The following is a 13,997-nucleotide window of genomic DNA, read 5'->3' on the forward strand; positions in this document are numbered from 1 at the left end:
CTGTGGGTAGTCAGTCGTGTGCTAGCGACCAATCGTGAAGGTAGTTGTTTCCTTCTCCAGTACGGTTGTGTTCCATAAGGGTAGCAAAAGACACGTGGAAAGTTTGCAAAGTTCAAATAAATCGTTTTTAAGTGCATTTTGTTTACATCTCAAACAGGCAAAGTGAGTGATAAGTGATAACTAAGTAAACTTAAGCTTTTTACAATGGATTTCCTTACGAAAATTAATTTTCTGCCCAACTACTTACACTTATGGGCGCTAAGCGTGTGTGCGTGTGCGTATGTTCGTTTGGTGGGTACATGTGGCACATGGGCTGAGTTAAATTTCAAGCATCGTCCATTTATTTATTTAACTTTAAAGTAAATTATTGCAATATTACACCGAACACCGAAACAAAGAGTTTTGTGTAATTTAAAATTACAAAACGAGTTACTTCATGTACTCCAACGAAAGGTCACGCAGTTGTATGTACAAATGTGCGTATATATACACATATGTTCTTATATATGTATATATGTAAAAATATATATACATATATGCAAGTAAGTCTGCTTTATTGCCTCTTTGCTAACAGTCTTATAACCGGTTCATTAAGGTAGTGGGCCTACCTATGTTTATCATACAGCCGCTTACAGATAGCCATAAGGCACAAGTGTCTGTATGTATGTATGTATGTATGTATGATAAGTTTGTAATCAACCACATACATAAATTTTTACGCAAACATTTAAAGTGCGGAATATTTTTTCTTGTTTTTGTTGTAGTTAATTTTTTTCTTATTTTATGCGAATCAGGGAATCGAGCAAATTGAACATAAACAAGCATTGTAATTGAAAGTGGACATGTTTTCCCCGGTCTTGGCGCTGCGACATTGTACCGCGTTCCAACTTAATTTGCTACAAACTTACAAACTTTTATGTACATGTGTTTTGCCTTGGCTGTGCGCTCACGTTCTGAAGCTTCATGGTTGGGAGTCGTCCCATACAAAAAAAAAAAAGTTGAAAAAACTCAAACGACCGTGAAAAATGTTCAGGAAAAAGTTGACGAGTTTACTTTTATCTCAAAATTTTAAGTGAGTTAAGTGCTTAATAGAGTTCCTTATACTCTTAGATATACATATATATTTGGCCCTACGTTCCACTCGGATATGAAAGATACACTATACACATACATATACATATATATGCATGTGTACATAAGTGCTTCAGCCGAATTCATAAGGAATGTGATAAAAGGAAAGTGTTTTGTGTTTAAATAAAAACAAAAACTTATACTTAACTTATAAAATAACTTCAAATAAACTAACTAGTCTCAACTAGCACTAGATGCGCTATTTTTGATACCCTATCGTAAGCCCAAGATGAAAATTTTGGTATCACCTTCCTTGCTAAGGATGTTCAAAGCTTTTGGTGTCCTTAACAGACTAACTAGACATTCAAGGTTTAGTATCTAATAGATTCCAAGAGTTCGTTGGCTAGTTGGCAATAGAGCTGGACACTCAAAGAGGAAGCTTAGAACCGTTGACTTGCTGCCTTCGAGTTTGCATTTGCGACAAGTGTTGTTATAAGGCCTACCCATCAACACATTTTCTCCAAATGGCCAATGCCTTGTTATGGTAGCTGAATGTTTGTATATAATTTTCCTGGACCTATGTAATAAGTCCTTCTCGAGTACAACGACTACTCCCTATTTTAATCCATTGTTTTTTTTTTGTATTTTGCGCTGTACCTCACCTTTGGTCGTCTTGGGGTCGAACAGTTCCATGTTTAAGACTTGCGTACATTGGTCGATACCTTCTACATATTTTGAGCTGCTGTCACTAGTAGTGTTCTACTGTGGCTTGTACAACCGGTAGCACATTTTATCGTCTCCTGACTGGGATCATATAAGTTCTAATGTCGAAGCTTTAGTCGCCGAAGTGTTATTTGTGGTTGTTGCAGAGCCGGTATGGGTTATGAAAGCATGCGTTCCTATTAGGGATGCGCACTCTGCCACGACAAGGCAATCTACGCTGAATGAGATCTTCATATGCAAGCATATGCAATGAATAGTTTTTCTTAGTTCACTATTATTATTACCGACAGAAAAATAATTTAAAGAATGCTTGCCTCTGATAAAGAAATTGTGATGATTATACTCGACGATTCCTAATTTTATTGATTTAACATTCAGTCTTCATGAGAGGAAAACTAAGAATTCGAATACTTTTCTTCAAAAAATAAAAATATGTATGTAGACAATTTTAGAAAAAATTTCACCACAACGGGACAACCTCAATTAATTTAGTACAACTTTTTCCTACTTGCACGAAATGATGGAATATTTGAGCACTTTAGACATGATCAAAAAATAGTTAGGCGCTTTAAATTCTCGATAATATTTACTTTTACTAATTGAAGTTTGCTGAAATAATCACGGCAATTATGCTCTCACTTTGTTATAATACTTTTGCAACACCCTTTACATACGTTTTTCGATTTCTTAAATAGAAGAATTTTGGTGAGGAAGAGGTGTTGTTAACGACGCAGGCTATCTTCTTCTTCTTTACTGGCGTAGATACCGCTTACGTGGTTATAGCCGAGTTAACAACAGCCCGCCAGCCGTTTCTTCTTTTCGCTACGTGGCGCCAATTGGATATTCCAAGTGAAGCCAGGTCCTTGTCCACTTGGTCCTTCCAACGGAGTGGAGGTCTTCCTCTTTCTCTGCTTCCCCCGGCGGGTACTGCGTCGAATACTTTCAGAACTGGAGTGTTTTCGTCCATCCGGACAACATAACCTAGTCAGCGTAGCTGCTGTCTTTAAATTCGCTGAACTATGTCAATGCCTGCAATTACTTCAGATTAATTTGATATTGACAAAAAAAATCTCTACTGGAGTATTATCATAAAACTCTTGAAGTTCAAGGAGTCAGTGCTCCGAATTTCGGCAGTAAATAGTAAATCTTAATCATTTCGACGCGGTGTTGGATCGTATATGTTTCAATGATCAAATGGCAAACCTTACTGATGAGAAATGTCAAAAGCGGAAAAAAATATTGCGTCGGTCCTATCGGTATACTTTTGTAGTGCCCTATTGAAAAACCCTTTATAAAAAAACAAAATTTTAAGGTCAAGGATTTTATATTTAAAAATTAAAATTAGTAAGGAAAAATGTATCCCAATGGCTCAGATGACTCTATGGGTAAGGAAGACTTATTATGGGAAGGATAATTTTTTCATTTATATTTAAATTGATTTGTGACAAAAAAATGTGAAAAACATATATAGTTATCTAACAGTACGGATTGTATTGTACGGCGTACTGTATGGAGCATGATATTTTATATGAGATAAGAGTTTTGATAAAAAGGCTGCTTATGTACATAGTTACATAGATAAGTAAGATCTTAATTTTTTAATAAAAATAACAAGTATGTTTTAAACTATAAATAGAATATTAATTATTACTTTTAGCTTAAAAACTTTTCCATATAAATTATAGAAAATTAAAAAACAAATAAAATTATTATTAAAAAATTATTATTTTTTTTTTACTTTTTATCATTATCATACATCATATTCATTATATATTTATGAACTTATTATTAATTATTAATTTTCAAAAAGAGCCCAAATATGTATATATAAATTTATTTTTAGTAATAATTTTTACTTAGAATAGAATAGAGATTTTTTTTTTAATGATTAATATTAACTTAATTGAAAATAAAATTTGTTTAAAGAATTTAATTAAAAAATATCTAAAAATTGTTTATACTATTAATGGAAACATTTTTAAACTAAAAATAAAAATTCATGTTCTATTTATATATTTTATATACATTTATATATGTATTTAAGTACATACATATGTACATACATATACACTTAAATGCCGATTAACACACAAAATAATAAATTACGCATTGATTAAGCCATAAAATTGTTCCAGACCGATTTGGGCTTCCTAATTGACATACAGAGACACTAAATAAAAAAGTAGCTATATTTATAAACACATACTTATGTAGACGTTTCCATGCAAACACATAAATACAATACATTCATAGGTGCGTATAAATCTCCAATTAGCACGCCAATAAAAAGCTGTGCAGACCACAACGCAGTTACTAACCTCATAATCACCATAATTATCAACATAACGCGGCGCTGTCTTATCGCTTTATCGCCCACTAGCATATAAACTCTCTCAACCCGGCCTCTTTTATTTAATAGTTCAGAGAGACCTCATTTTGTTTTTGCTCTCAGTAGAAAGAAACGTCAAGACCTGTCTGCCAGTCAAAACAATCGTGATAAGATAATTTTTGGTAACTATTGGGCTTTTTTAATTTCTCAGAGCGATATGTAGCCACATACTCGTACATACATGCGGATATATATTGCACTCATAGTAGTGGCCAAATGATTGCACACGTGCTTTGAGAGAAACATAAACAATAGGCATGCCGACGCTGTCAATGGCGTGATTCACATTTAATGACATCTGAGTATATCAATAAAGAAGAAGAAGAATAGTATACCCTACATAGTTAAAAAAATGCACGGTTTTCATTTATCAACACTTTTTTTTGTGTTTCGCGAGAAATGCTAAAAGTGGGGTATACTCTGTAAACACATAAAATTTGAGATTTCCGGACCAGATGTTTGATTTTAGAGAAGTATCCAACGCATATACCAGGTGTAGCGGTATGAAATGAAGTACTAATTTGTAATGGGAAAGTAAAAACTGTATTCAATGTATTGATCATTGGTTTTTACACGTTTATCCACCTTTCTGGAAAATTTGTGGATACCACGTCAACAGATATGTTCGTCTTTTGAACCAAGAAACCAATCGGTCATCCCATTTTCGACTTCTGCGTAGGCATCGAAGTGCTTCTCAGCCAAATGCTTGTCTCTTTCGCTTGAAACAAATGGCAATTGGAAGGGGCCAAGTCTGGTGAATACGGCGGGAGGAGTAGCAGATCTCTGCCAAGTACTATTATTGTATCCTGAACCGATTTTGCTTTGTGTGTACATAGGTGCATTGTCGTAAAAACAAAAAAAATAACTTTGCAGGGTCTTCTGGCCCATTCTGGCCGTTTTTCGATCAATGCATGGTTCAAATTGATCATTTGTTGTCTGTAGCAACTAGTATTGACAGTTTCACTAGAAGCACATAATATAACACACGCTTCTGGTCCCACCAGGAACAGAGCATTGCCTTCTTACCGACCGTTGGGCCAGATTAACGCATGATTTTCTCCGTTTAGGATTCATAAAATAAATCAATTTTTCATCGCCATGTTTCCTACTAACATATTTGTCTTTTAACGCTCACTTCATATCGGTATACTTGGTACATATAATCTCCAATAAATGAGTTACTCAATTATTGGGGAAATTATCATTAACTACTAGGTCTTAAACTTCCTTCCTCGTGAGTTATTTCTAGATGCGTTTTTTGAGAAATTATGCTCCATTGTTTCCGGCTTTCTTTTCGATAGGGTTCCACATTAGACCTGGGCTAAACCGGTTGTCATTATCATATTGTCAGAAAATACTCTCGAAAAATTTGTAGTGAATGTAGTCGAGATGGTATAATTTGGTTCAGTATGGACCTGGGTCTTGGGTCCTAGGTCGCTTAAGTACCATATAAGCTGTGAATATAGAACTGATCCGGTATTCTCAAGTAGCTTCCACCTAAAGGTAGTAAATATGGTAACCACATATCATACATATTTCGAAATTTAACATAGAGAACATATAATGAGTCTTTCCTACATACTTCTTCTTGTGATGTAAGACAAGACAAAGACAATCTTATTATCTATCCTATTATCTATTGTCATTCATTTTCTTTTTTCAATTTTTTTCAGTTTTGTTTTTATAATTACCCAAAATGTCGTCGCCAAACTGCTATTTGGTCCTCGAAGACAACACCATATTGCCTAGTCATGCATTTGGTGCCAAGGCGCCCGTCGATGGTGAGGTGGTCTTTCAAACTGGAATGGTGGGTTATCCCGAATCGATGACCGATCGCTCATATCGTGCACAAATACTGGTATTAACCTATCCGCTAATCGGCAATTATGGAGTGCCAGACGAGAAAGAGCTCGACGAACATGGCCTGCCGGTAAATTTTGAATGGTTCGAAGGCATTACAGTAGCTGCGCTAGTGGTGGGCGAAGTATGTGAATCACCCTCACATTGGCGTGCTAAACAGACGCTGTCACAGTGGATGGCGGGTCATGGTGTACCGGGCATTAGCGGCATAGATACACGTGCGCTCACGAAAAAGATACGCGAAAATGGTTCCATACTGGGTCGCATCGTTTATGAGAAACCAGCAAATTTGGGTAGTCTAACATTTGCCGATCCAAATTTGAGAAACTTGGTAGCCGAATGTTCGGTTAAGGAGCCACGAGTCTTTAACGCCACTGGCACGCCACGTATTTGTGCCATCGATTGTGGTTTGAAGCTGAATCAGATTAAGTGTTTTGTGTCACGTGGTGCGCGTGTCGATTTGGTACCTTGGAATTATCCACTGAAAGAGGAGGAGTTTGATGGACTTTTCATTAGTAACGGTCCTGGTGATCCGGTTGTATGCAAGGACACAGTTACGCAGATACAACGAGTTTTAAAGAATGGCAAGAAACCGATTTTCGGTATTTGTTTGGGTCATCAACTGCTCGCAACCGCTATTGGTTGCAAGACGTACAAAATGAAGTATGGCAACCGTGGACACAATCTGCCATGCGTACATAACGGCACTGGACGGTGTTTTATGACCTCGCAAAATCACGGTTTCGCTGTGGACAGTAACACATTGCCTGCCGAGTGGGAGCCACTCTTCACCAATGCCAACGATAACACTAATGAAGGTACCAAAAACCAATTCACGATTTTTTACCGCTAGTAATTCAATAAATCTTTTTTAGGTATCATCCACACAAGTAAGCCATACTTCTCAGTACAATTTCATCCTGAGCATACCGCTGGACCTGAGGATTTAGAATTGCTTTTCGATATTTTTCTCGATGCCGTTAAACAGAAAAGTCTTGCAGTGGATGTGACCTTACGTCAGAATTTGATCAATCGTCTTACATACCAACCTAAATACGACACTATACCCGAAAAGCGTCCACGTAAAGTACTCATTCTCGGCTCCGGCGGCCTGTCAATTGGGCAAGCGGGTGAATTCGATTATTCCGGCGCGCAAGCGATCAAAGCAATGAAAGAGGAGAAAATACAAACCGTTCTGATAAATCCCAACATCGCCACCGTACAAACTTCAAAGGGTCTCGCCGACAAGTGCTACTTCCTGCCGTTGACGCCAGAGTATGTGGAGCAGGTTATACAAGCGGAGCGTCCAAATGGCGTGTTGCTCACGTTCGGTGGACAAACAGCGCTCAATTGTGGCGTCGAATTAGAACGTGCTGGTGTCTTCGAGAAGTATAATGTGCAAATATTGGGTACACCCATACAATCGATTATCGAGACGGAGGATCGTAAAATCTTCGCCGACCGTGTTGCCGAAATTGGCGAGTGTGTGGCACCGTCAGAAGCTGTCTACTCAGTAGAAGAGGCATTAGAGGCCGCTAAGCGTTTGGGTTATCCAGTAATGGCACGTGCGGCGTTCTCATTAGGTGGTTTAGGTTCCGGTTTCGCAGATAATGAACGCGAACTGGAGACACTCGCACACCAAGCATTGGCACATTCAAGTCAGCTGATTATTGACAAATCACTTAAAGGTTGGAAGGAGGTGGAATACGAGGTTGTACGTGACGCCTTCGATAACTGCATAACGGTTTGTAATATGGAAAATCTCGATCCTCTGGGTATACACACAGGCGAGAGTATTGTGGTGGCGCCATCACAGACGCTCTCCAACAAGGAGTACAACATGTTGCGTAGCACTGCGTTGAAGGTGATACGTCACTTCGGTGTGGTCGGCGAATGTAATATACAGTATGCGCTGAATCCACACTCTGAGGAATACTATATCATCGAGGTGAATGCGCGTCTTTCTCGCAGCTCCGCTTTGGCTAGCAAGGCTACGGGCTATCCGTTGGCATATGTCGCGGCCAAGTTAGCGCTTGGAGTTTCCCTGCCATCGATTAAGAATTCCGTAACTGGTGTGACCACAGCGTGCTTTGAGCCCAGCTTGGATTATTGTGTGGTCAAGATACCCAGATGGGATTTGGCGAAATTCATACGCGTCAGCAAAAATATTGGTAGCTCAATGAAGAGTGTAGGCGAAGTGATGGCTATTGGACGCAACTTTGAGGAGGCCTTCCAGAAAGCATTGCGCATGGTGGATGGCGGCGTTAACGGTTTTGATCCCGATCAGCATCCATTGTGTAAGGAGGAACTAACTGAGCCGACAGACAAGCGTCCATTTGTGCTTGCAGCGGCGCTAAAGGCCAACTATGGTGTTGAGGAGTTACATCAGCTCACCAAGATTGATAGATGGTTCTTAAACAAGATGAAACACATTATAGAGTTCCACAATAGCTTGGAAGAGACGGGTAATCCACTGTCGGGCGCACAAATCTTGCAAGCAAAGCAGATTGGCTTTTCTGATAAACAAATTGCTGAGGCTATTAAGAGCACGGAGTTAGCGGTACGTAAGCAGCGTCAAGAGCTGGGTCTCAAACCTTTCGTCAAGCAAATAGATACCGTGGCTGGCGAATGGCCTGCGGCTACCAATTATCTCTATCACACTTATAATGCTAATGAACACGATTTAGAATTCCCAGGCGGTTTTACGATTGTGGTTGGCTCGGGCGTCTATCGTATCGGTTCATCGGTGGAGTTCGATTGGTGTGCCGTTGGTTGTCTGCGTGAATTGCGTAATCTCGGCAAGCCCACAATTATGATAAACTATAATCCGGAGACCGTATCGACCGATTATGACATGTGCGATCGTCTCTACTTTGAGGAGATTTCTTTTGAGGTTGTAATGGATGTTTACGAAATGGAAAATTCTGAAGGAATTATACTTTCAATGGGTGGTCAATTGCCAAATAATATAGCCATGGATCTGCATCGCCAACAGGCCAAAGTGCTGGGCACATCACCGGAGTCCATCGATAGCGCTGAGAATCGCTTCAAGTTCTCACGTATGTTGGACCGCAAAGGCATATTGCAACCGCGTTGGAAGGAGTTAACGAACTTGAAGAGCGCCATTGAATTTTGTGAAGAAGTCGGCTATCCATGTCTCGTGCGACCGTCTTATGTGCTCTCCGGGGCCGCTATGAATGTGGCTTATTCCAATCAAGATCTGGAGACCTACTTAAACGCTGCATCACTCGTTAGCAAGGAGCATCCAGTAGTTATATCCAAATTCTTGACAGAAGCAAAGGAGATCGATGTGGATGCCGTGGCGGCGGATGGTGAGATTTTGTGCATGGCCGTATCGGAGCATGTAGAGAATGCTGGTGTGCATTCCGGTGATGCTACTTTAGTAACACCACCACAAGATTTAAATCACGAGACTTTAGAAACCATTAAACGTATTACACGTGATTTGGCCGCGCTGCTCGATGTCACGGGTCCATTCAATATGCAGTTGATTGCTAAAAATAATGAGCTCAAGGTTATTGAGTGTAATGTGCGTGTCTCACGTTCATTCCCCTTCGTATCGAAGACATTGGATCATGATTTTGTGGCAACAGCAACGCGTGCCATTATTGGCATAGAAGTGGAACCGGTGGAGGTGTTGCATGGCGTGGGAAAAGTCGGTGTGAAGGTGCCACAATTCAGTTTCTCACGTCTGGCTGGTGCCGACGTACAATTGGGTGTGGAAATGGCGTCCACCGGTGAAGTGGCTTGCTTTGGTGACAATCGTTATGAGGCCTACTTGAAGGCTATGATGTCTACCGGTTTCCAGATACCGAAGAAAGCCATACTACTCTCGATAGGCAGTTTTAAGGTATGTTTTGAAGATAAATCAATTAAAATTGTGAACGTTTATTTAAACTTAAATTTAACTTACTTCTAGCACAAAATGGAACTACTGTCCTCAATCAGAGACTTGGCAAAAATGGGCTACAAATTGTATGCTTCCATGGGTACTGGCGATTTCTATGCGGAACATGGTGTTGATGTGAGTACAATGAATTAAAACAAATATATATTTTTAGACATTTTAGAAGTCAATTTATGAAAGTAAACACATTTCATATTGGCTTTAGTCGATTCTATCTACACAATTCTAAATACTTTGAGGGTTTAAGTTCCTCGGACTTAAAAAAATGTGGCTGGATCGACTTTCAATCTAATTTAAGTCGAAACTAATGAGTTAGTGGCTATGTTCTGCCTAGCTGTTGTAGTGGCAAAGTATTCCCGAAATAATTTTTAAGAATACTGCCGAGTTGACAGATATTGGACGTAAAAAACTCTGGGTTCAATTCTGTTGTAGGTTAGGTTAGGTTCAACTGGTCGGCCAGTTTTGGTCCTTTCCAATACCGGATGGAGATCAGTTCCTAGATCCAAGAGAAGTAGTCCTTCTTTAGGATGCCTACGCTTGACGTGAATTTTAAAAGACTCTGCGGCCTCATTATCGATACCTCCTCCAGTGTATCATACCGTGTGGTACCTCAGAAGCTTATAGCGTAGCCTTGCAAATGCGGGACAAGTGCACAAGAGATTCTCCATTGTTTCCCTGGTGCCCTGTTCTAAACATTTCCTGCAGTCTTCTCGTTTTGTCACCCCCATTCTGCGGTCGTGTGCCCCTTAAACTGAAGTTCATTGGATTGTATCAACTTAATTCAATTTATAAATATCTTTACCCTCAAACTCTATAGTCGAAAGCAGAGATTAGGGCATTTCTATGCAATTTTAAATCTCTTTATTTAATTTAAAGCTTATGATAATACTTTCGGTCTTCTTCAATCTAAATGTATATATGTACATAGCCTATATAAAGGAGCTTAAATCAATGTCAAGACTCCGAGCACTGATTGAAAGCACCTTTCAGCTGAAATGTTTTGCGTCTTATCACCTCTTTTAACTGTGAGCGTGTTTCTTCCGAGGCCATCGAAACGAATAGCTTCTCCGTTGACGATGTGATATCTTTAATGACTTGCGAATTGCCGTGCGTTAGCTTACGCAGCATGCCAACTCTTTTACTAAAACCTCCGAGTATTCTTTCATCACTTGGCGTTTTTGCTGCAGTATCCCGCGCGCTATCAGTTGTCTCTGCTGCTTCATCTTCGCCTTCCGCTTGTGATTTATTGATTTCTTCACTACTCACAAGGCCATCAATACGACTGTTCTCACCAAATTCAGCGTTCAAACTATAGGTATCAATCGATTCATAGCTCTCATAAGCGACCTCCCGTTTATCTCTTTCGATTGTAGGTGCATCACATATTTCCGTTACTTCAGGATTGAAGCGCAAAATACCAACCACACTCTGACCTTCAGGCTTTTGTATTGGATTTGTGTCTCCTTCATGTACTTCGACTACATGTTCGGTGAACTTAATAGACTTGCGTCGGCCTAAATTGGGTGTTATGTTATCCACTAACTCGAGATCATTGTACGAATGCACAAGCTCAATGCTTTCCTCCACCGACTGTGCGATGCTTTTTCTATTAACAGTCGCTGGAGAGTTTTCTCTTTCACTGTACGTTACTTCAATGTCCGCTCTGACGGTACGACGCACGCTCTCTAAATGCTCGAAAACTTCTTTGGTTAGCTTAGTCTTGCTGCTGGTCTCTACACTTGTGCGTATCGGCAACGTTGGCGGTAAATTTTTAAAATCTTCATTCGTCTGCCAACCGGCGATTTCCTCCTCCAAACTGCCGATGGTGTTGAGGTACTCTCTAGCACCCATATCGCAACCATAATTGTGGTAGAATTTGCAGAGGCGCCTCGCGTGTGCCAAGAACGTTTTAGCCAAATAACAAACACGAAACTCCATTGCCTTTTCGGTCATCGCTATAAGATGGTCTATGATTATTTCGAGTATATTTGTGCGTCGTAAGTTTTCAACACCCTGATTGAGATGCTTCAATTTGGAGTTCTTTATATTGCGTCGAAAGAAAAACTATAAGGAGGAGAAGAAATGGTGGATTGTCAGTTTATGAAGTAAAGGATGACAGCAGAGGTCATAAAATATTTGAGACCAAAGTTATGAAATATCTTAGTATGAGCGTGAAGTCATAAGGTCCAAAATATTTCCACCTCAGTGTGCTTGCAACTTACCTCGATGTCTATAGACTCCTCTGACAAGCGACGCCGTTCATATTCTTGTTTCTTCTTCATTTCAATATTGTGTCGCATCACATGCGTCTTCCTTCTTAGTTTACCGTTGGTCTTCTCACGATGTTGCTTCATGCCAACCAAACCCTTTGCACCTTCGTCTTGCAAGAGTGCCGGTTCATCTTCTGCCGCATCCAAGCCAACAAGACTTCGTGAATTTTTAGCTTGTATTTTCAATTTTAACATATTATTTTCGGAAAGATTTTCAAATAACTTCTTAAAATTCAATTTTGGAAAGAAAGCTTCTTCAAAATCTAGATTTTTAAGCGCCACCATTAGATGCATCAAAGGATTTGCTACAATATCGGCCAGTATTGAGAATAACATGACTAAAGAGTATTCCGGTATGCTCTCGAAGAGATTACGTTCTTCAATGAAGAAGTCCTTCAAACATTTTTCACGCAGTCGCTGCATAAATGTGCTAATGAAACGCAAGAGGACCTCACCGAGATACTCCTCTGGCCAGCCAGTGTAGTTACGCTCGCATTCCCAGAAGAGATGCATGCGCAGATGTTCCATTATGAACGAGAGCGCCTTATGTTTCTCTAGTGGTTCGACAAAAGTCTTCACCAAAGCCTTGGTCATCATGAATACCTTCACTTGTGTATTTGTTAAATGCTGTTCCAAGTAGCGTTCGGCTTTCGGAAACACAATACGCCATTCGAGCTCACGAAAAGGATTCCGTTGTCGTTTGGGCGCATAACCAATGGGTATGACATGAAAGCCAAAAGTTTCGATACGTCTAATCATCGAACGCGTTGGCCATTGAAATTGCTGTCCAGTTAGCGGATTGGTGGAGATAGGACGTTCGCGTATACGAAATTGAAATGCGCAATCGGGCCAGTGTTGTGCATTATGCGCCACATAAATGGCCGGTATGAGTTCGAAGTATTTTGTGTAGATCGATGAACCGCGATATGTGCCCTCGTTCAATTCTTCGGGGAATATTTGTAAGCGATCGGCAAGCTGTTGACGTACCAACTCACCAAAGTAACGCATAAATTCTTTGGAGTTGAGATAACATTGTTGCATCAGCACCTGACGTCGTTCCTGCTCCAACTTATACAAACGTATGGCCTCCAATGTCTCGACATCTCGGTAACGTGTCTTCTCATTGGCTCTCCTTTGCACGCCATTGTAACCTTCATCAGCGCTGTCTTCGTCATCGGACTCCGGCTCAGTTTCATCTTCATCGTCATCATCATCGTCGTCGGTGTCTTCATCATTCAATGGTTCAGCAAACTGCCGCAAATTGGACACGCATGAGTCCGGCAAAACTTTAGCATCCAATTTATAGTTACCGCGTTGATTGTGCATCTTAAGCTCGGCCAATGGGTGATGTGTATTCAAATGTGCTATGTAGGTGTAGTCATAATCAGATTCCGCGTGATTGTTTGGTGCTTTAAGACTATAGGCACTCGTCGTGCTATAACCCGAGCTGCCGTCCGTATAGACATCGCCATCGATAGCCCCGATACGTTGGGTTTTTGGTTCTTCACGTAATTTCAGCCGTACATAGCCCTTCCATTTTGTCTCGCGCAACATTTCCACGTAGTCCTCCTTACAGGGTGTTGTGTTATAAAAATCCGTGTCCAAATCAACTTTGCAAAGTGGTGAAATTGAATCGTAATTCGCATCGTTCGGTCGCGCTATATCGATATTTTCGAATATCACATACATTGCCAGCGGCTGGAGCGGTTGAGGAGTGTGTTTTTCTGGACCGTGGCTGTGAAGATAGTGGAGAATG

General features: G+C 40.1%; 2 protein-coding genes across 2 annotated transcripts in view; one reads left to right on the forward strand and one right to left on the reverse strand.

Annotated features, from left to right (window-relative positions):
• The window catches only part of LOC105223708 (CAD protein), a 22,527-nt gene continuing 8,530 nt past the window's right edge, over positions 1-13,997 (forward strand). Inside the window, exons 1-4 of the mRNA XM_049454168.1 lie at positions 1-162; positions 5,857-6,861; positions 6,919-9,914; positions 9,984-10,088. Of these exons, the coding sequence (XP_049310125.1) occupies positions 5,880-6,861; positions 6,919-9,914; positions 9,984-10,088 (4,083 nt within the window). The 5' untranslated portion in view covers positions 1-162; positions 5,857-5,879. The remainder of the gene's footprint in view (positions 163-5,856; positions 6,862-6,918; positions 9,915-9,983; positions 10,089-13,997) is intronic.
• LOC115065955 (uncharacterized) overlaps positions 10,165-13,997 on the reverse strand; it is a 7,083-nt gene continuing 3,250 nt past the window's right edge. Inside the window, exons 3-4 of the mRNA XM_049454174.1 lie at positions 12,194-13,976; positions 10,165-12,035 (exon numbers count right to left, since the gene is read on the reverse strand). Of these exons, the coding sequence (XP_049310131.1) occupies positions 10,926-12,035; positions 12,194-13,976 (2,893 nt within the window). The 3' untranslated portion in view covers positions 10,165-10,925. The remainder of the gene's footprint in view (positions 12,036-12,193; positions 13,977-13,997) is intronic.

This window comes from Bactrocera dorsalis, chromosome 4 (genome assembly GCF_023373825.1).
Source record: "Bactrocera dorsalis isolate Fly_Bdor chromosome 4, ASM2337382v1, whole genome shotgun sequence".
NCBI classification, from domain to species: Eukaryota; Metazoa; Arthropoda; class Insecta; order Diptera; family Tephritidae; genus Bactrocera; species Bactrocera dorsalis.